Raw genomic sequence first — 22,981 nt, forward strand, 5'->3', positions numbered from 1 at the left:
AGATGTGTGGGAGGGAGAGGGCTTAGGGGGAGGAGGCGTGGGAGAAGTATAAAACACAAGGACACCAAGGACTTCCAGGAAAGAAGTTGGTATTTCAAAAAAGTGGATTTGGGGTGAAATTAGCGGGGGTATAAAAGATCAAGGTTTTGGATGGGGGAAGTTAAGAGATGGTGGTGAACAGCTGTTTTAAAGACCTGGAGGGAGGCGTGGGATTGAAGAGAGTGAGGGAGTTTGTTCCAGAGGCGGGAGAAAAGAGGAATGAAGGAGTGAAGGTGAGCCGAGAGTTTGATTTTGCCAGTTTAACCATAAGAGGGTTGCAGGCAGATATTGTGCGACCTGTAGGAATATTTGGGGGACAGAGCCCAGAGAGAGCTAGGGGTCAAGGCCGGAGAGGAGTCTGTAGAAGACGGAAAGACCACCAACCTGCCTGCGGTGAGTGAATGAAAGGCCCTCGGAGTTAGCTTCATCACGGGAGATTCCAATGATTCTGAATGCTTTGGTTTTAACAGCGTGAAGACGAGCTAGGTGTGAGGCAGGAAGGAGCACCAGCCCAGAGGGGAGAGCAGTATTCCATTGAGCTGCGGATGAAAGCCTTGTATGTGGTGAGGAGCTCAGGTGCGCCAAGGAAGGACATCGCACGACGGAGGATGCCCAGTCGGCGACTGGCTTTGGAGGCCAGATTTGAAATGTGGTTTTCCCAGGAAAGATCATGGCAGATAGTGAGACCCAAAAGCTTGAGTGACAGAACTTCTTGGAGAGGATTATTCAGAAAGTGGATGGGAGGGTTGTCCAGTCGGTCTTTTCGGAGAGACGTCGTAAGAGTGTGAGATTTGTCAGGATTGAAAGGCATGTTCCACTTGTTTGCCCAGTCTGTAATTTTGTCCAGGTCTGCAGAGAGTGAGGAGGCTGCAGACTGCCGATCTGAGGGATGAGGAATGGAGCGGCAGAGAGTAGAGTCATCAGCAAAGAGATAGAGAGGATTTTCAAGAGAGTCAGAGAGATCATTGATGAAGACCAGAAAAAGCACAGGGCCCAGAACACTGCCTTGGGGAACTCCAGCCTGAACAGGAAGAGGAGATGAGAGAAACCCATTCAGGGCCACACGTTGACTACGACTAGAGAGGAAGTCCGCCAGCCATGCGTGGAGATTTCCATGGATACCAAAGGAGGAGAGTTTGGTGAGCAGAGCGGGGTGCCAGACCGTATCGAAGGCACGTGATATGTCAAGGGAGACAGCTCTAATTTCCTGTTTGGCATTGAGGACCTCCACCCATTGTTGAGAAAGCAGAAGCAGCATGTCCAGAGTAGAGTGACCTGGTCTGAAACCAAATTGATGATCAGAGATCAAGCCATTGGAGAAGAGGAAAGATTTCATATCCGAAGCAATGATGGATTCCATGACTTTGCTGATAATTGGGAGAAGGCTGATTGGTCTGTGGTTGCTAGGATCTGTTTTTGCACCTTTTTTGTGCAAAGCGGTGATGTTGGCTGATTTCCAAGCAGATGGCAGATGACCTTGAGCAAAAGAGAGGCTGAAGAGAACAGAGATAGGAAGTGAAAGAGCGGAAGAACAGGATTTTAGGATCTGTGGGCTGATGCCATCATGTCCAGTTGCAGAATCAGAGTCGAGGGTTGACAGAAACTTTCCCACCTTGTCAGGAGTAAAGGACACGGAGTCCAGGAGCAGCTGGGTACGACTGGGTACGGTGGGTACAGAGAGGGATGGGTTTGGGACACAAGATTTAGAGGCAAACACAGAGTTGAGGCATTCAGCTTTTTCACGTGCGGAGTCAGCTGTGTAGCCGTTTGAGGTGAGCGAGGGGATGGAGGGGGAACAAACACCAGAAACAGATTTGACCAGACGCCACCAGGATTTGGAAGAGGGAGACAGATAAGAGAGTTCGGTCTTGAGAACGGAGAGATATTGTTTCCTGGCTCTCCTGAGGGTGGACACACACTTGATTCGGGCTTTGTGAAAGGAAATGAGATTTCCTTCCGTTGGATTTGCTTTCCAGGAGACGAAGGAAAGTTGTTTCTGGGCAACAGCCTCACCACAAGATTCCGTGTACCATGGACGGGAGGAAGGGTATGACAACTGAAAGGTATGACAATTTCAGGTCAATCTTGTGAAAATTGGTAATTTTACGCAACTTTGACCTTTGACATTTTGATCTAAAAAAAAATCAGCTTGTTGCTTTTGATTGGTGAACCAAATCAGTGACCCAATATGCAAAGTCCTGAAATTTCAGGTCAATTGGGTGAAAATTGGTGATTTTACACAACTTTGACCTTCGACATTTTGATCTAAAAAAAAACAATCAGCTTGTTGCTTTTGATTGGTGAATCAATTCAGTGACCCAATATGCAAATTCCTGAAATTTCAGGTCAATTGGGTGAAAATTGGTGATTTTATGCAACTTTGACCTTTGACGTTTTGATATAAAAACAATCAGCTTGTTGCTTTTGATTGGTGAATCAAATCAGTGACCCAATATGCAAATTCCTGAAATTTCAGATCAATCCGTCTGTGAAGAAGCACAGTGAAAATTTTATAATCCAGTCTGAAGTTGAACTGTACTTGTCCGCAAAGGCAAATATGCTACCCCTGAAGTATTCGGTTAGCCAGGGATCACTGATATCCTGAGGCAAAGGCTCAGATTTGGACACGAAATAAGCCGCCATATTGTTTTGGTGAAAATTAATAAGCAAAGTAACAAGTAAACAATTATTAAACTAAATATTTAAGTGAATGTTCTGGAAATAAAAAATGGAAAACTTTTCACACCAAACCTTGTTGCTTCGAAGGCCGATCCAGAGAGAGCGGCCAAGATACGCAGCCCTGACGGTAAGGAATGCCTGATGAATGACATCAGGCACGGTTGCGAGCTTGTCACCAATGTCAGAGCACGCTTGCCGGGCCTGCCACCAGGAGCTAGGCTCCTTAATTACAGTGTACGTTCGACCGTCGATGGTCATTGCTCCGGGAGATGGTGTCACTTGTGGCTCAAGAAGAGGATCTGTGAAGAGGACAGCAACAAAGATTCACAACCAGCTGTTGGTTAAGTTAACCATTTTGAATATTTATTGTTTTCTTAATTGTGCTGCATTTACAAAGGGAGGGTGATCTGAAACCTGTTCTGATCCCATAGGTTGGTTAGCCTCTGAGGGGGGTTTTGTAGAGATGCCTCTGTTTCATTAGTTGCAGAACAGTTTCCTTGTAGAAACAGAACCGAAGAAAACTACAGAGTTCATAGAACACATCACCCCATGCAGTGTTAAAATATATAATTCAATTGGAATAAAATAAAATAATGATTTTAAAGGTCATATAAAAAAAAATTCCAGACGCTTAGCACCGTTGATGAAGTGTCTTATACACCACCTTATTTAAAATGTCCAAGGACTGCTAAATGGAAGAGTTTTGAAAGTGGCAAAACGAGCGATTTCTGTTCTACATTGTTCAAGAATATAATCGATATATTAAAGTAGCGGCAGTTTTGTGTTTGTCCGTCACGCAATCAATGTCATTACGTCTATGATGTCATTACGGCATACGACGGCTGACTCCACCGAGCGCCATTTTAATCTATATGCCGTTCAGGCCGAACACTTTGTCGAAGCGGTCAAACCTGTCATATATTACAATTGCATGCTCTATCTTTACGTTTTTCATTCAGTGTGAAGCACAAACAAACGATTGTAACAATGACCATCAAATATCGAAAGCATAGGAGTTACGGATCTTCCAACGACACAGTGTGTATAGGCCTTAGGCTTCATGCCTTCATGCCTCACTTTGAGGCCACTTCGGACGAAATAGCCAAGGTTTCTAAATACAGTAGTATCGTTTTCGCAATAATAATAATAATGCAACGTCAATCTATATATTCACCTAAAACGCAAATTAGCAACTTTTGTTTTTATGAGATGTATAAAACAACACGTTTGTTTCCTGATTGTGGCTTTCATTCATCATCACTGACACTTTCATTTTGCAATCTATAGCCGGCGAAGCCGATGTTGTGAATGAACGCGTACGTATTATGTTGAAAAGCCAGATTTTGATGAATCCTTTGAGAATTTCTAAGCTTTGATGCACCAAATCGCTCCATGGAGGGCGCCATCTTGCGGATGCGGAAGTATGCATAAAAAATTGAGAAAAAGTTCAATAGGAGTTTGTTTCACCTGTCTTTGTTTGATTCACAATCTTATGCACCTCTAATTTGTAATTAAAATACTTTAAGACAAACCTTGTTCCCCGGGCCCACACGGGCCCTGGTTATCTTCAACGAAAATCGTCACCAAACACCGGAACCAATGAGATTCGAGCATTTGAAAAAAAAATTCAAAAAAGCTTATTACCGCGTTTCGGAGGCTGAAAACGGCGTCAAATATTCTAAAATTGACGAATTATTTTTTAGAAATCTCGCGGCCGTAGGGGATAGTTTTTCACGGCCGGAAATATCCGAAGTTGAGACGGAATTCACCGAATTAATCAAGAAGTAAATTTTATACATTTTAATCTCATCCAGAATGCAAATGGTGTCATTTTGAACTAGGTACGGTACCTACTACACCTACCTACTACCTACCATATACCTAACCTACTGATGCCATAGTGATGGGTAAAATAGTGGCAAGAGGCTTTGGCTTCGCCGGCTCATTGCGGCTTTGCAGTAGGGTGCTAGTAATTTATTTTCCCTTCAACATCTGATCTCTGGGAACATAATACAATTTCATAACATTATTTTTTGTCAATAAGTGTGCAGATGACTACAATCAACACTGAGATGTTAGCAGTAAACATAAACCTCTGGGAGCATGCAAGGCAGCGCATTGTTGCCTATACACTGCACAAACAAAGAGAGCGAGTTCCACGGGTCCCCGCTTGTTCACTCGAAATAAAATAGAGATTTTAAAGGTCATATAAAAAAAAAATTCCTGACATTTAGCACCATTGGTGCAGTGTCTTATATACCACCGTATTTAACATGTGTAAGGACTGCTAAACAGAAGTTTTGAAAGTGGCAAAAGGAGAGATTTCTGTTCTACATTGTTCAAGTATATAATTCAATTGAAATAAAATAAAGATTATAAAGGTCATAGAAAAAATAATATGGAAGTTTACCACCGTAGATGCAAAGTTTTATACACCACCTTATTTAACATGTTCCGTTAGTTCTTCGTACCTGTTGTTTGTGTCCTTTTTGATGTCGCTAAAAACACTAAGTTTCCTGTTTGGAAAGATTTTCAATTTTGTTTGACTAAAAGACAGACAGAGTAAAATAATTTTCTTAATCCTCTCTGCACATCTACGATCGGGCAAAATTCAGAGCCAAAGTACAGTTAAACAGCAGGTTCGTTTTCCCATTCAATTTTCAATTCCTGTTCAAAATATAACATTCAATTGAAATTAAGTTGTGCCTCTTTCATAAACTGATATTTGTGGATGGATGGACAGCCAGACAGACAGAAGAGCCTTTTCGCTTCGTGTACGCAGGGTAAGGAAACTATAGGCTCCAATGAAGACATAGCATCATGTACACATTTTAATTATGTAAATGGCATTGCCAGCTAGTAATGAGAGACAACTGGAAAGCTTGGGGGATTCCTACTTCCTTGTTCTGCAAAAAAAATTTGCCAGAAGGATCCAAACTTTTATGATATTGTCATGCTGCTGTGTCAGTTGGAGAAATGCACTTACACAAAGTGAACCTCATTATAAACGGATTCCAATTTTGTTAATAAGAACCATGCTTGAAACAATATTGTGAAAAATGCTGTTGTTTCTGCTACTTGTTGATACCAGCAAATTGACTTTTAATGAAATATGCTGGATTTGAATTACGATTCTGAAACGTAGAAAATATGTGTAGAACAACCATGAAGGAAGACACAAATCAAGCTGATCTCACATTCATCAGTTGCGTGACATGAGATGTTGATAATGATGGGAAAACACTGAGATACTGACCTTCATAACGATAGCAGATGAAACTATTCGAAGTGTGACAACCTTCAAGTTTCCACTGCCCACTAACTGGATTCATAAACACACAATCATTCTGTTGAAGGAACAGAACAGTGGAGGCTTTAGGAATGGGCTTTTGGGAAAAACAAAAGTAAAAATAAATTAATTTATCAAGTGGATGAAATCAGTGCTGAAGCTTTCAGATAGTAATAAACTTATAGAATGACATCTGTACCATTGAGATTTTTACGGCATAGCCCATCGGGCAGAGCCGTCTAGAACAGTGTTTGTCCATCTGTATGTATGTATTATGTATGTCCCCTCAAAAGTATACCAATCAGAGCTGAGATTATGGTCACATGACAGGGTGATGTGGTTACATAACAATGACTACATCTGATGTCATTACGGCGGTGCTGTGGCTGACTCTCCACGCACCGCCATGTTGATTTACATGCCAAACCTGTCATATATCACAATCGCCATGCTCTACATTTACATTTTTCATTTGGTGAACCACCTTTCGAGGGCATTTTTCCCCGCAGAGCAGTGGTTGGCCTTTTTCGGGCATCATGGTCCCCATTTTGAAGCAATGTTTTATGGCCGGATGTCCTTCCTGCCACCAACCCTGTTAGTCACCTCTTGCAACACACAGGGAATTACCAGTGAATGGTACTCAATTTGCCGATCTCGGAAGGATGACAGGCCGAGTCAACCCCCCTGGCGTTAATTCAGCGATCGACCGGGATTCAAACCCAGGATCCTAGGATCCCAAGCCAGCACCCTAACCGCGAAGCCAACACCAGGCTGAGACAAAAACAAATTGATTGTTCAAATGACCATCAAATATCGAAAGCATCGGCGTTACGTCTCTTCCAACAAAACGGTACGTGTAGGCCTTAGGCGTTAGGACTCACCGTCCGCTTTGGACAAATGAAACCCAGGTTTCTTAATACAGTGGTATCGTTTCAGTAGTGTCGTTTTTGTAGTAATAATAATATTATAGTAAATATAACCTTAACACTTTAATCCCAATGTCGTGAATGGAAAGTTGATGGATTGAAGCGGTGTAAAAGCGGAAGTAAGGAATTTACCTAGGTTTTTAAAAAATAATATAATTTTCGTAATAATAACGTAACGTTATTATTATAGTAAATCTAATCGTAACACTAATCCCTTTGTAGTGACTGCAAACTTACTGGAGGTTAAATATATATCTCATATATATATATTAAAGTAGCAGCAGTATTGTGTCCGGCCGTCATGCTATGTCATTACGTATATGATGTCATTACGGCGTAAACACCCGCTCACGACGAGAGCGGCAGGAAAGGTCGTTCCTCTTTGGGATATTTAGATTACAGTCTCTCTATGATCGGGTCTTAAGAACATTGGGTGTGTTCATTTACCAAGTTTCTTGTGGAGAGATCGCCAAGTGGTTTAAACATTCGAGCAAGCACTCCATTCAAAACCCTTAAGGAACGGCTGGCTTGGCAAGCGCTGGCTAGCTGCTTGGTAAATGAGCACATCTCCAACCCTTGTGGGGTATATAGATGACAGTAGATCTTCACTCAGTTCTGCAAGTGAAACGCACCTCATGGATGTCTGGGTTCCTCCAAATTTCTTTGTTTAATGTTGCAAACAGCATTAGCAACTGTTTAAAAAGCTAAACATATGTGTTTGTGGTTTATAATATTTTACAAGCCCGGCCACGCCGCTGTGAGACTTTTAGTCGTGTTTTTTCTTTACTGGAGGGAGTCTGATGGAAGAGCAAGGTACAACTAAACTGACAGTGGGACAAACATCGAGGGAATTAACCAACAGAAAAAGAGGAAAGGGAGGAAGAGAGGTAACTGAAACGAACAAGTAAAATGATCTAATTAGGAAAGATTATTGGGGGAAAAAGATCATGGGTCAGAATTGGGAATGACAAGAGGTGGTTGTGGACTTTTTGCTTGTATCCCTGGAGGGAAGGTTGAGACAGACCAGCCTCCGGAAGGTGGTTCTGAGGACAGGAGAAGCAAGGGATAAAGAAGATGAAGTGTGCAATCAGCCTGGAGTTTGGAAGTTTAGCCAGAAGAGGGTTGCTGGAAGAACACATGTATCTTGGAGGTGTCAGGGAGGGTTGGAGGACTGAGGGAGCAGAGGGAGCAATGTTGATGAATACAAGGTATAAAATCGAGACCTGCACCAACCTCCTAGTGATGTGAGAGCGAGGGGACGTTGTGGACGGATTATGACAAAACGATATACTGGGTGGATGACTTGGGTAGGTGACAAGAACAAGCTCATGAGATTTTGGTTCAGGTCTGGATCAAGATTTGGCATATCAGTGGCTACAAAACATAAACTGTTCCGCCTGGTGGAGGTTTGCGTTCTACCAGCTGCCCTTCTTGTTGCTCCTATTTTTCTTTGCCTGACAATTTTTTTTGGTGTTCCTTCTTCATTCAAACTCCTGCAGGTGAGACCAAACTGCATGTTTCTGTTGCCAATACATTAGTCTTACAAAGTAGAAGGATATCCATGTTGAGACAATGTCCAGATGGGATGGTGTAATTTTTACTTTAACAATTAGTGCAATTCAGAGAAATATAAATCCCTTGAATTTCTTATCTTATTATATTGAATACTTTCTCACAACTACAGGGTGAATGAAAATCAAGGTAATGACAATCTGTACACTCGTATCCAATTATAGTTCAGTCGAGACTGAGCGAAGCGAGATCGAGGCCTTTTATCAAATGATACGTGAAACACGCTGCAACGTACAGTCGTGGCCAAAAATATTGGCACTCTTGCACTTTTTTCAAATAATGCACAATTTTCTCTAAAAATAAGTTGAAATTAACAAAAGTATTTGGTCTCCACAATTCTTTATTTCACTGTTAATATTACAGAACCTTTGTTTTTGATTCAGAACTTAATATATCCTTTTAAATCAGAAAATAAAAATAAATGGCATTGACAAAATTATTGACACCCTAGACTTAATATTTGGCATCACAACCTTTGGACAAAATAACTGCAGTCAAGCACTTCCTATAATAATAATTCAATTCAATTCAATAAACTTTATTGTCATCCCATCCACATACAATCTATATCTATCTATCTATCTATATAATTATAAAATTGAAATCTTGTGTGTTTGTATGTAACATTCGATTGGTCCAGGGGCGTGGCTTACCCCTTTGAGAGAGTAGTAATATCCACCATTTTATTAACTCGCATAGCTTTGAGGCCTGTTTTGTAGGCCCGTGGTGTCTTGCTCTCTCTCTCTCTCAGTTTTATTTCAAATCAAATTCGATATATCATTTCGTTTTTCACAGTCGCTAACATAGTTTTAGACTCGGTTGAAAAAAAACGGGAAGAAAATCCGATGAAAGTTTCCGTTTATAGAACGAAATGAATTCTGAAAGGCTTGTATCTTCAAGGCCATTGAGTCTGTTTCACGCCTTTATCTTCAATCTAAGTCGCCATCTGATTTCATTTTTATCGATGGTTTTAGACTCGGTAAAAGAAATAATTGAGAACATTCACGCACACACGGGAAATTGCAGAGATATATTTTAAAAATCGCGCCACGTTGATATACGAAAATACACCGCCTAAAATAACAGGCATACAGTATATATCTTCGTCATTTCATTCAACATTATTACCCGGAAGTAAAATATGTTTCAGGAAATTACCGAGAGATATTTCTTCGATTTTTTTTATTATTTATATGCGCATACACTTTAAATAGGTTTATTTGAAATCTTTAATTTTCACAATGTAATTTATTTGTCATTTGATGATCGGCAAAACCATAGCACAAACACAATACTATTTGCAGGAAGAATGTCGTATCAACCCTCCGACGGCGCTACGGACGCGGACAACGAATCACACCTCACGTCTATGGACGCGAATAGCAACATCCGCACGAATCAGTCATCAATGATTTTCATTGACGTGCCTGGAGGCACAGGGAAGACGTTTCTTATTAACCTGATTCTCTCTAAAGTGAGAGCGAGTGGAGAAGTTGCCCCCTGCGGTGGCCTCATCTGGCATAGCTGCTACCCTCATGTCTGGTGGAAGAACAGCGCACTCAAGGTTCCAAATCCCTCTGACACCGAGGGAAGATGGCGTATGCAACATCGATAAAAATTCCACTATCGCAGACCTCTTTCGAAGTACAAAACCCATCGTGTGGGATGAGTGTCCTATGATCAGGAGAGAGAGTTTCGAGGCTGTGGATCGCACGTTGCGTGATGTATGTGACAAAGACGAGCCTTTTGGAGGGATCTTGACGATATGCTGTGGTGATTTCCGTCAACGTGATCGGAGATAAGGGCTGAAATCACGTGTCACAGGTAAGTGATTTAGAACGCTGGAGAGGTGAGCCTTATGGCTTGCTGGCCCAAATAATCTCCCTGATGATGTCCAGCGTTTGCTTTAGTTCTATTCTCATATCTATTCAAACTGACATTGACCCAACGGGTCATGGGTCGTCTAGGGGTAGCATCATCATCATCATCATTGGCTGAGGGGTCACATCATTGGCTGAGGGGTCACATCATTGGCTGCGGGGTGGCATCATTGGCTGAGGGGTCTTCTCCTCACTGCTCATTACTAAAAACTGCTCTTCTATGTGAGGATTGATAAATAAAAGCAATTAGAACCAGTAAATTTAGTTTTATATGGCATTTTGCCTCTCTATTAGAAAGTGTGAGAAAATTATATATCTTCACCATAGGTTGACCTTTGACCCCCACTGTAACCATGGTAACCCCTTAATTATATATTAAATAACATTGACCCAACGGGTCATGGGTCGTCTAGTACAGTATAAAATGGAACGAAATGACGTTCCTCCTAGTCCTCGGTGCAATATAAACATTCAAGCAAGACTACACATAGTGCAATTGGACATGACAAATTGGACATTCTATAGCCATGAATGAGCTTCCTCCACCTCTCTACTGGCAGTTTGGCCCACTCTTCTTGTGCAAACTGCTCCAGTTCTCCCAGATTTGAAGGGTGTCTTCTCCCAACTGTTGTTTTCAAATCTCCCCACAGGTGTTCAATGGGATTTAGATCTGGACTCATTGCTGGCCACTTCAGAACAGTCCAGCGTTTTGTCTTGAACCATTCATGGGTGATTTTTGAAGTGTGTTTGGGGTCATTGTCCTGCTGCAAGGCATATGACCTTCGATGGAGACCCAGCTTTCTGACACTGGGTTGAACATTGCGCTCCAAAATGCCTTGGTAATCTCCTGATTTCATGATCCCATGCACACTTTCAAGGCACCCAGTGCCAGAGGCAGCACAGCAACCCCCAAAACATCACTGAACCTCCTCCATGTTTGACTGTAGGGAAGGTGTTCTTTTCTTTGAAGGCTTCATTTTGTAAACATAGAGATGGTGTGCTTTTCCAAAAAGCTCTAATTTGGTCTCATCTGTCCACAGGACATTGTCCCAGAAGGATTTTGCCTTGTTCAGGTGTGTGTTGGAAAACTCCAGTTGGACAGTGAGGTCGTCCTGGGTCTCCTACTATAGAACCCCCTTTCATTGAGTTGGTGAAGGATGGTGCGAGTTGAAACTGTTGAACGTTGTGTCTGAAGGTCAGCTTGAATCTGTTTGGTAGTTCATCAAGGGTGTTTTCTCCACCATTCAAACAATTTACTCTTACGGCCACTCTTACTTACGGTCTCTTAATTTACTCTTACGGTCCAGGGAGATTAGCTACAATGCAATGGCCCTTAAACTTCCTGATAACATTGCGTATAGTGGACACAGGAACATCAAGTTCTCTGGAGATGGACTTGTAGCCTTGAGATTGTCCATGGTTGGCTACAATCTTGTGTCTGACCTCCTCAGACAATTCTCTGGTTTTCTTTCTTTTCTCCATGCTCATTATGGTACACACAGTGTCACAAAACAGCAGAATGACTCCTTTTCTCTATTCAAACTGGTTGAATGAGTGATTTTTATATTGCAGGCGCCTGCAACTCACCACAGATGAGTTCAATTCCAGAGGAAAGGAGAATCACCTGCTTGAAATATAATTATTTCTAATAACTTCTAAAAGGTGCCAATAATATTGTCCGGTCCATTTTAGGATTTCTGTGTGGAATAAGCAAAGATTTAGTAGTTTTTCAGCTCTTTTTTTTGTTTTGTTCCACTGCAAACCAAAGAAATACACATGTGGATACCAAAAGATTTTTTAATTTCAACAATTTTCAGGAAGAAATGGTGCATTATTTGAAAAAAGTGCAAGGGTGCCAATATTTTTGGCCATTACTGCAGATGCAGACTAATGAAAAAGGTGTCATTATTTTATTTTCAAATACACTATTGTGAAAATACCTGCAACCTTTGGCTTTATCTCTCAGATTACATTCTGTGTGCAATCCATCATGTGTGATTGGCTGGAGACAATATTGACAACATTGTAATTTTTGGCATAAGCACTAAGTAGGTTATGAAAAAAAAAAAATGAAAAAAAAAAAAAGATAATAAAAAATTTAATAAAATAAATAAATAATTTTTGCTAAGAAAAACAAAACAAAACATCCACTAAGCAGGAAACTTAGATAAACAAGCATTCTGAGTATTGCGCTGCAATACATGTCCCCTACCAAAGTTCAAAGTGCCATAACTTTGTCAAAAATGATCGAATATGCACATTTATGCACGGTTGATGCTGGTTTTCAAACTTGATCTGAGGTATGCTGAGACACGTGTGTCACGCCTCGCCTCGTTGATAAGTCCGCAAGGTCTCTCCGTGGAGCGGCCTGCACGTATTGCACTGTGTGAATTATATAAATTATTACCAACTCACGGTCTGAGGTACTAGCGATTCAAGAGATATCCATTTTTTTATGGCACATTGGAGAAGCCAATGCGAGGTTTCTTCTTCCTCAGCTTGTCACAACTCTGTCAAATGCGATCGAGTTAAAAAAGTCAGAATTTGACCAAATCTGTTTGATTCGTTTGTTAATATACCTCAGCTATTGACAAATCTTAAATTAGAATTTTATTTGAGGTTAAAATGACCGCGACAGGTCGTGTCCAACGATGCTTTCAGTCTGCACATGTGATAAATAATTAAATCCGCACACTTGACGCCTCTTCTTCTTCACGCAATAACAACTTCTAGCTTCCAGACCGTACATCCAATCATCTTGAAATTTTGCAAACTTGTTACTCTTCATGACTTCTACTATATTATGAAGTTTCACATCGATCAATAAAGCGAATCAAGAGATATCCATTTAAAAAAATATTTTCGTTTAATTAACGATATCTGCCAAACCACGTGAGCTATCGCAAATTCCAAAAGGACATTTTAGTAGACTGACATGCGGAACAGATCTGTGAAGTTTCCCCTCGATAGGATCAAAAATGAGGGAGGGGCTCGGTTTTAAAGTTTCATGCTTAAAAACGTCATAACTCTGAAACCATGTGACGCATGACGTCATACTCGCTGACTTTTTTGTTCGTCATGGGTATGTGATTCTGCCTGCAAAGTTTGGCCTCGATCTGTTCAGCCGTTGCAGAGAAAAATGGGTTTTCGTGTTTTCATGGAAAACAATATGGCGGCCGAACCACGTGACCTATGACGTCATAATTACCATTACAATATTCTACAGACCGAGTCCCTCCTATGGTGAAAATTTGATCTCAATCGGTCCTATTATTCCAGAGAAAATCTTTTTTTAAGGAAATCAAAACTTAAAATGGCACTGAGTTAAGGATCATCAGAATTATCAGAATTCCCAAAGTTCAAAGTGCCATAGCTTGGTCGAAAATGATCGAAACGTCGTGAAGTTCGAACTTAATCTGTAACTTATCATGAGGAAACGATGTGCCAAGTTTGAAATCATCAGCATTAAGCGTTTAGAAAAAAAGTCCGGAAAACTGTTCTTTGCATGACGGACTGACGGACTGACAGACTGACGGACTGACGGACTGACGGACTGACGGACTGACAGACTGACGGACTGACAGACTGACGGACTGACGGACTGACGGACTGACGGACTGACAGACTGACGGACTGACGGACTGACGGACTGACGGACTGACAGACTGACGGACTGACAGAGGGACGGAGTGCACACCTATAGTCCCCTCCGGTGTACACCGGTAGGGGACTAACAAGCATTCTGAGTATTGCGCTGCAATACATGTCCCCTACCGGCAGTCTGTCGTCCGGAAAACTGTTGGGGAAATTCCCAAAGTTCAAAGTGCCATAACTTTGTCAAAAATGATCGAAACGTCGTGAAGTTCGAACTTGATCTGTAACTTATCATGAGGAAACCTTGTGCCAAGTTTGAAATCATTAGCATTAAGAGTTTAGAAAAAAAGTCCGGAAAACTGTTCTTTGCGTGACGGACTGACAGACTGATAGATGGAGGGACGGAGTGCAAACCTATAGTCCCCTCCGGTGTACACCGGTAGGGGACTAATAAGGACTCTCATGTGTTTCCTGTAATCCATCAGGTTGCAGGGTAGGCCACCACCACTATTTCCCCAACTTAATTCAATCCTGCTGTGCTTGTGATTACTTTGTTGGCATAACTCTGTGATGCCATCCTCAAAATGAAATCAATATAATTGGATTTTTCCTCTGTATAAAATAGCCAAATTAATTGTTCAATTTCTATTCCAACCCATTTGAGTTGTGGGTGGAATTTCTATTTTGGTTGCATAGAGATTCTGGAAAATGAGACAGCCACAAGGGGAATTATCACATCCCTATTGGATTGCTTAAAAACCCCCAATTAGCTCACTCATTGTGCCCAACAGAAAGGGAAGTTATCTGCCTCCCAAGGATGGTCTAGTGTGCATGTGGTGTAACACAAATGGTGTAACATGGTGTAACATGATCTCACGCAAATCACACACACATGGCAGACAAATACATCAGTCATCACAGGACTTGATTTCAGACAAACACAGCTTGGAGGAAGTGATGTCACTTCCCAGCGCCACCACCTATATGATGATATTGAAGGAACTGCGCTCCAACGCGAGTCGAAAGAATTGACGCGACCAAAGACGGAATTCGTCCGAGTTGCTTTATTGAAACAAAACAGCTCAGGTATTCTGACAAGCCCGTTTATCGGGCAGCAATATATATACACATTTATGTCGGGAAGTTTGCCCGGCAAAAGCTATACCGGGCATGCCCGGGTGTCAAGGGTGAGCCTTGGAAAGGCGAGTCTGGACCTGCCCGGGCGTGTTTGGCTGCGGCCTGGCAAGTCGAGGCTGGGCGTGCCCGGGCACTCTGGGCGAGCCCTGGAAAGGCGATAGCGGGCATGCCCGGACGCTCTGGGCGAGCCCTGGAAAGGCGATAGCGGGCATGCCCGGACGCTCTGGGCGAGCCCTGAAAAGGCGATAGCGGGCATGCCCGGATGCTCTGGGCGAGTCCTGGAAAGGCGAGAGCGGGCATGCCCGGGAAAGACGAGACCGGGCGTGCCCGGGAGGTTCGGGCGTGCCCGGGAACAGTGAGTCCGGGCATGCCCGGGAGAGGCGCGTCTGGCCGTGTTCTGGCCGGTGCAAGGCGATTGTGTGCATCCAGCGGTAACCGCTACACACGCCCCTCCAGAATCGACCTGCACCGGCAGGGTCAATTTAAGGGGGGTCCGGATGACCCGGCCGAAGCGACCCCTGGAGGGTCGTGGGGAGGGGTCCGACGTGGTGGTGGGTGGTCGAGCGGGGGGAACTGTGGACGGGGGGCGGCCTCGCCGCGGAGGAAGGGCCAACCGTGGTGGTCGGTCGACGTCCATGTGCGCCGGTTTGAGGCGGTCCACAGAAATCCGGTCCGGCCGGCCGCCGAAGTCGACGATGAAAGACTTGTCGCCCCGTCGCAGGACGCGGAAGGGCCCGTCGTACGGCGGCCGGAGTGGCCCCCGGTGCGCGTCATGACGCACAAAGACGTACTCCGCTGTGCGAAGCGCCGGGGGGACGTAGGACTGGGGGCCACCATGGCGGGACGTCGGCACGGGGGCAAATCGTCGGGCGGCCTCCTGGAGGTCCGAGCGCTGGCAAGCGGCGGACCAGGGACTGGTAGCGTCGGGCACGAATTCGCCCGGGACACGGAGCGGCTGGCCGTAGACGAGCTCGGCGGCGGACGCCTGGAGGTCTTCCTTGGGGGCCGTGCGAAGGCCCAAAAGGACCCACGGCAGCCAGTCGGCCCAACCGTCGTCCTGAAGGCCGGCCATGAGTGCGGCCTTCATGGAGTGGTGAAACCGCTCGCACAACCCGTTGGCTTGGGGGTGGTAGGCCGTGGTGCGGTGCAGCGTGACCCCCAACGAAAGGGCGACCGCGCCCCAAAGCTCAGACGTGAACTGTGGGCCGTGGTCGGACGAGATGTCCGCTGGTGCGCCGAAGCGCGCGACCCAGGTGGCGATGAACGCCTGCGCCACGTCGGCGGTGGTGGTGGAGGCGAGGGGCACAGCCTCCGGCCACCTGGTGGTCCTGTCCACCATGGTGAGCATGTGGGTGAACCCCCGCGAGGGGGGCAGGGGACCCACCAGGTCCACGTGGACGTGGTCGAAACGCCGTTCAGGCACGGCGAAAGGTGCCAGCGGGGCCTGGGTGTGGCGGTGGACCTTGACCCGCTGGCAGGCCGTGCAGGCGTTGGCCCAGTCGCGGATGTTTCGTCGAAGGCCGTGCCAGACGAAACGCGCCGACACCAGCTTCTGAGAAGCTTTCCGGCCCGGGTGAGAAAGGCCGTGGATGGAGGCGAAGATGCGGCGCTGCCAGGAAACGGGCACGATGGGGCGAGGCTGGCCCTGGGAGACGTCGCAGAGCAGGACGGTGCCCGCGAAGGGAATGTCGGCCAGGCGGAGGCCCGTGTCCGCCACACGGAGTGCCTGCACCGAGGCGTCGGTGGTCTGGTCGGCCGCCATGAGCGCGAAGTCCACGCCGAGGTGGACCGCGTTCGCGCTGGCCCGAGAAAGACAGTCGGCCACGGCGTTGTCTTTGCCGGCGACGTGCCGGATGTCCGTGGTGAACTCCGACACGGCGGAGAGGTGGCGCTGCTGGCGGGCCGACCACGGCTCCGTGACCTTAGCCATTGCGTAGACCAACGGCTTGTGGTCGACGAAAGCCGTGAACGGGCGGCCCTCCAGGAGGTGTCGGAAATGGCGAACGGCCAGGAATAGCCCGAGCAGCTCGCGGTCGAACGTGCTGTAGTTTAACTCGTTCGGCCGGAGTTGCCGGCTGAAAAAAGCAAGTGGCTGCCAAACCCCGTCCACCCATTGCTCATGGACGGCGCCCACCACGTAGTTGGAGGCGTCCGTAGTGAGGGCGATGGGCGCGTTGAGCACCGGGTGAGCCAGCAGCGTTGCGTCGGCGAGGGCCCGTTTGGCGCTGGCGAAGGCCGCGTCCATGGCCGCGGACCAAACAATGTCATGCTTGGCCGGCTTGCCCCGGAGGGCCTCGTAAAGGGGCCGCATGAGCTGAGCAGCGCGGGGCACGAATCGGTGATAAAAATTCACCATGCCGAGGAACTCTTGGAAGGCCTTGATGGAACGGGGACGCGGGAACGTGGTGATGGCCTCGACCTTGGTCGGCAGCGGCACGGCCCCGGTCTTGGTGACGCGGTGGCCCAAAAAGTCAACGGTTGTCGCGCCGAAGTGGCATTTGACCGGGTTGACAATTAAGCCGTGCTCGCTGAGGCGACCGAACAGTGTTCGGAGGTGGAGGAGGTGCTCGGCGCGGGACGTACTGGCGACGAGGATATCGTCCAGATAGACGAAAAGAAACGGCAGGTCGCGCAGCACGCCGTCCATCAAGCGCTGGAACGCCTGGGCCGCGTTCTTGAGGCCAAACGGCATCCGCAAAAATTCGAACAGGCCGAACGGCGTGATGACGGCCGTCTTCGGGACGTCGGCCGCCCGGACAGGTACCTGGTGGTAGCCCCGTATCAGGTCAATTTTCGAAAAGATGACCCGTCCCGCCAAACGGGTGGAAAAGTCCTGAATATGCGGGATCGGGTACCTGTCGGGGGTGGTAGCGTCGTTGAGACGGCGGTAGTCGCCACACGGGCGCCATCCACCCCCCGGCTTTGGCACGATGTGCAGTGGCGAGGCCCACGCGCTATCGGAGCGCCGCACGATGCCGAGGTGCTCCAACGCGTCGAACTCGGCCTTCGCCACGGCGAGCTTGGCCGGGTCGAGGCGGCGGGCCCTGGCGTAGACCGGCGGGCCCGTAGTGGGTATGTGGTGCTCGATCCCGTGCCGCACTGCGATGGCCGAAAACGTCGGCCGCGTGAGGGCCGGGAATTCCGCGAGCAGGCGAGCGAACTCGTTCACTGCCGGGAGGGCGCACGCCAGTTCGGTCGGCGCGGAGCTGCTCATCGTGCACGCCAGGGAGCTGAAGGTCTCGGCGTTGACAAGGCGACGACGTTTGACGTCGACCAGCAGCCCGTGCGCGCAGAGGAAGTCGGCGCCCAGCAAAGCCATGGGGACGCAGGCGGTCACAAAAGTCCATTGAAAACGCTGGCTGCCGAAGCAGAGGGTGACGACGCGTGGGCCGAAAGTGCGTATGGCCGAGCCATTAGCAGCGACCAAAGAGGGGCCGCAAATGGCGTCCCGCCTGTCCTGCTCGGAGGCGGGTATGACGCTCAGTTGGGCGCCGGTGTCACACAGGAAACACCGCCCAGACGCTTTGTCCCGAATAAACAGCAAGTTGCCTGAGTGGCCGGCGCTCATGGCTGGGAATGAACGCCGGCCCGGCCGTTTCCCGACCTGCCGAAAGTGCACAGGGGCCGGCACGTCCGAGCCTTGTGTCCGAACCTGGCGTGGTAATAACACCACGCACGGTCAGGTGGAGGCCCCGGCCGTCGTGTCGGAAGCGGGCGGTGCGGCGTGGCGGCCGCCAGTTGCACCGGCAGTTCGGCCTCCAACCGCGCAGGGCGCTCGGGCGTCGTGGGCGTCGCCTCGGACGGCGGCGGGCTCCAGGTAACCACGCCGATGTGCTGGCCCGCCGAGGAGATCTTATCGGCTTCCCTGGCGAGGGCGCGGGAATCCGTGATCAACGTGCCAGCCAGGGTGAGGCGTACCGGGTGAGGCAGCTGGCGAAGGAACAGCTCGCGGAACAGAAAATCCGGAGAGTGCTCACCGAGCAACGAGAGCATATAGTCCATGCGCTCTGACGGGCGCGTGTCGCCGAGCTCGGGCAGAGCGAGCAGGCGCCGTGCGCGTGCTGCCGGTGAGAGGGCGAAAGCGTCGAGGAGGAGTGTCTTCAGCACGTCGTATTTGTCAGCAGCCGGCGGGTGCTCGAGGAGGCTCAAGGCGCGGGCCGCGGTGGCGGAACCGAGCGCCGCCACAACATGGTGGAAGCGGGTGTAGTCCGCGGTGATGCCTCGCAGGGCGAACTGAGAGTCCGCCTGAGCGAACCAAACAGCCGCGTGAGCCTCCCAGAAGGTAGGCAGTTTAAGCGTCACTGCCATATCCATGTCGGTAGGTCACCAATGAAGGAACTGCGCTCCAACGCGAGTCGAAAGAATTGACGCGACCAAAGACGGAATTCGTCCGAGTTGCTGCATTGAAACAAAACAGCTCAGGTATTCTGACAAGCCCGTTTATCGGGCAGCAATATATATACACATTTATGTCGGGAAGTTTGCCCGGCAAAAGCTATACCGGGCATGCCCGGGTGTCAAGGGCGAGCCTTGGAAAGGCGAGTCTGGACCTGCCCGGGCGTGTTTGGCTGCGGCCTGGCAAGTCGAGGCTGGGCGTGCCCGGGCGCTCTGGGCGAGCCCTGGAAAGGCGATAGCGGGCATGCCCGGACGCTCTGGGCGAGCCCTGGAAAGGCGATAGCGGGCATGCCCGGACGCTCTGGGCGAGCCCTGAAAAGGCGATAGCGGGCATGCCCGGACGCTCTGGGCGAGCCCTGGAAAGGCGAGAGCGGGCATGCCTGGGAAAGACGAGACCGGGCGTGCCCGGGAGGTTCGGGCGTGCCCGGGAACAGTGAGTCCGGGCATGCCCGGGAGAGGCGCATCTGGCCGTGTTCTGGCCGGTGCAAGGCGATTGTGTGCATCCAGCGGTAACCGCTACAATATCACTTTTCTCTCCGCATTCGGTTTGGCAATTCAAGAGGAATTTCCTCCTCTGGATGGATCCAGCCTATGGGGTTTGTTGGTCGGAATCGGAATGAAATTGCTAACCGCTCAGACTTGGAGCAGATGCTCTAACAATTATGCCACTGAGTCTCGTCCTCGACTAATATTTCAGTAAATTCATCTAAGTTCTGGTCAGGTCAGTCTTTTGGGAATGCCACTGGTAACAGGTAACCCACTTACCCAGTGCTGCCTGCCGCATGGTCAGCTCGTCGGTGACGAAACCGACTCCCCTCACTGGCTTTGTTAGTGAGGAGGGTGACTGTGACACCCTGCCAGGACCAAAAACAACACCTGGCAAAGGGCAGATGAGTTCCCATAGGGAGCTAATGGCCATCTAGTAAAGAGATGGTCTCTCCTAAAAAACACCCATCCGGTCTGGACCGGTTCAAGTCATACCAAAGGCTTTAAAATGGTACGTTCTGCTTCCTTGCTTGAAAAGGATAGAGCATGGGCAATCCCCATCGGTTGGCATCCATGGGGAGGAGGAAATTCCTCTTGAGGAAATGCCCCACTGAGTACGGTGTGAAAAGCGGCACCATTGTTATGACATCACTTGAACCCAGAGTATCCCGGAAATGACGGAAGTGACGGAAGTGATGGCACTTCCCCCAGGCTCAGGGGCTGTGTTAAGTGTTTGTCCTGTCAGTATGTCCTTGTGTGTATGTGTGTGTGTGTGTGTGTGTGTGTGTGTGTGTTTGTCAGCTCTATTACGAGCCTGAGCCGAAGTATAAAAAAATGTTCAGATAATGACAAAATCATCTTCAGAAGGTTAATTCGCTACAAAATCCTCAATTAGCAATTATGAATCCATTTTTAAGCTCACACCTTCAGTACGGTACTTCATATGCACACACCGAGATACATTTGGTGTTGATAACATACCGAATCAAAGGAAGGCTCTCCTTCGGCCCAGTTCGAGTAGACAAGAGGGCTGTTATCAGTCCACACAAAATCCCTGTCTTTATTCTGGTCACTCAGTCCAATCCAAACCTTCGTGTGGATATTTGTTCCGATGAGGCTCAACAGAAAAGCTGTGGGATAGAGAGGCTGAGAATGAATGTACATTGAATGTGGATCTTACCGAAATAAGTCAGCATTTTGAACAACGGCAACATAACATATTCAAGTCATGCAATGGACTTCATGACAATATTTAAACAAGAAAGCATCTGAAAATGCAAAGCCCGTCCGCGTCCGTTTGTGTTTGGACGTCTTCTTCTTCTGTATGCGCAAAATAACGGAAACAGTGAACAAAATAGAATAAAATGAAAATTGATGATTTAATGCAGCCTTGACCTTTGAGCTTCAGATCGAATATATAATCAGCTTCTAGCTTTTGATTATTTAACCAATTCTGTGATGCAATATGCAAATTCTTTAAATTTCAGGTCAATCGGGTGAAAATTGGCGATTTTATGTAATGCTGACCTTTGACCTTTTCAACACATTTATTAATTTGTCCTCTCCATATTCTAATAATAAAGAATCTCACCTCCATCTCCCCCAACCTTCTGCCTCGCTCTTCCCCCTCCTCAAATAACACCTCATTGTGGCTCACCCAATCACCATCAAACCTTTTGTCCGCCCCATCCTTCCCTTTCTCCGAGCTATTCTGAAATCTCTGACACACCTTCAACAGCTCTCCCTACCTCTTCCACCTCTTCCACATCTTACCCTACCCCTCCTCCCCCCTGTTCTGTATCTGATGCTCCCCCTTCCTCTTCATTAACGGTATGGACCTCAAACATCCGGGGCCTTCGTTCAAACTTAACTGATCTCTCCATACAGGTTGCTTCTGTCAAACCAGACGTGATCTGCTTAACAGAAACTTTCCTCCTTTATGATGTCTCTGATTCCATAGTATCTCTCCCGGGCTACTCCCTCCTCCGGTATGATAGACCTGAGCCTCGTCCTGGAGGCGGGGTTGCTATCTTTATCAAAAACTCTCTTCCTCACTCGCCCTGCACTGCACTCTCTCCACCTCACCCCCAGGAATACCTCTGGCTACGGCTTCCCCTTCGCTCCCACCTCTTGTTCATATGTGTGTTGTACCGTCCACCAAACAGTGATGACTCCATCTACATCTCGCTGTCTGATGATATGGACCAACTTCTATCTACTCATCCCAACTCTCTCTTCCTCATATGTGGTGATTTCAACTGTCATCATGCCAGTTGGCTGGGTGTGGGTACCTCTCTCACCAGCCATGGCTCCTCAGCAAAGGACTTCTGCGACTCACTGGGACTGACACAATCTGTCAATTTCCCGACCCGGATCTCAGTCAACGGAACATCTTCTCTTCTGGACTTGGTTATGACTAACTTCCCTGAAAATGTCTGCTGCTCTTCTTCTGCTCCGATCGGATCATCTGATCATGTCCTTGTTAAAGTGGACATCTCTCTGACCATCCTCAGGGAGCCTGCTCAGCGTCGACGAGTCTGGCATTTCACTCAGGCCAACTGGCACGGTCTTCAAGCAGCCATCAATCATCTGGACTGGTCTCCCATCTCTACCACCTCTGACATCAACTCATCCTGGGAATTCTTCCAAAGTAAATTGCTCTCTCTCATGCACAGATTTATCCCATCTCGTCTTCAGTTGTCATACCCTTCCTCCCGTCCATGGTACACGGAATCTTGTGGTGAGGCTGTTGCCCAGAAACAATTTGCCTTCGTCTCCTGGAAAGCAAATCCAACGGAAGGAAATCTCATTTCCTTTCACAAAGCCCGAAACAAGTGTGTGTCCACCCTCAGGAGAGCCAGGAAACAATATCTCTCCGTTCTCAAGACCGAACTCTCTTATCTGTCTCCCTCTTCCAAATCCTGGTGGCGTCTGGTCAAATCCGTTTCTGGTGTTTGTTCCCCCTCCATCCCCTCCCTTACCTC

The 22,981-nt window shown here is 47.5% G+C and overlaps 1 protein-coding gene across 3 annotated transcripts in view; it reads right to left on the reverse strand.

Moving 5' to 3' along the window:
- LOC137431059 (macrophage mannose receptor 1) overlaps positions 1-22,981 on the reverse strand; it is a 234,554-nt gene that overhangs the window by 53,095 nt on the left and 158,478 nt on the right. For all 3 annotated transcript variants that reach the window (XR_013624029.1, XM_068121949.2, XM_068121948.2), the window contains exons 22-24: positions 20,979-21,127; positions 5,975-6,065; positions 2,791-3,017 (exon numbers count right to left, since the gene is read on the reverse strand). Coding sequence is in view for 2 of the 3 variants with exons in the window: in XM_068121949.2 (XP_067978050.2) it covers positions 2,791-3,017; positions 5,975-6,065; positions 20,979-21,127 (467 nt within the window). In the remaining variant the exon portion in view is untranslated. The remainder of the gene's footprint in view (positions 1-2,790; positions 3,018-5,974; positions 6,066-20,978; positions 21,128-22,981) is intronic.

The sequence above is a fragment of the Myxine glutinosa genome, chromosome 7 (genome assembly GCF_964187855.1).
Source record: "Myxine glutinosa chromosome 7, kmMyxGlut1.1, whole genome shotgun sequence".
Classification (NCBI taxonomy): Eukaryota; Metazoa; Chordata; class Myxini; order Myxiniformes; family Myxinidae; genus Myxine; species Myxine glutinosa.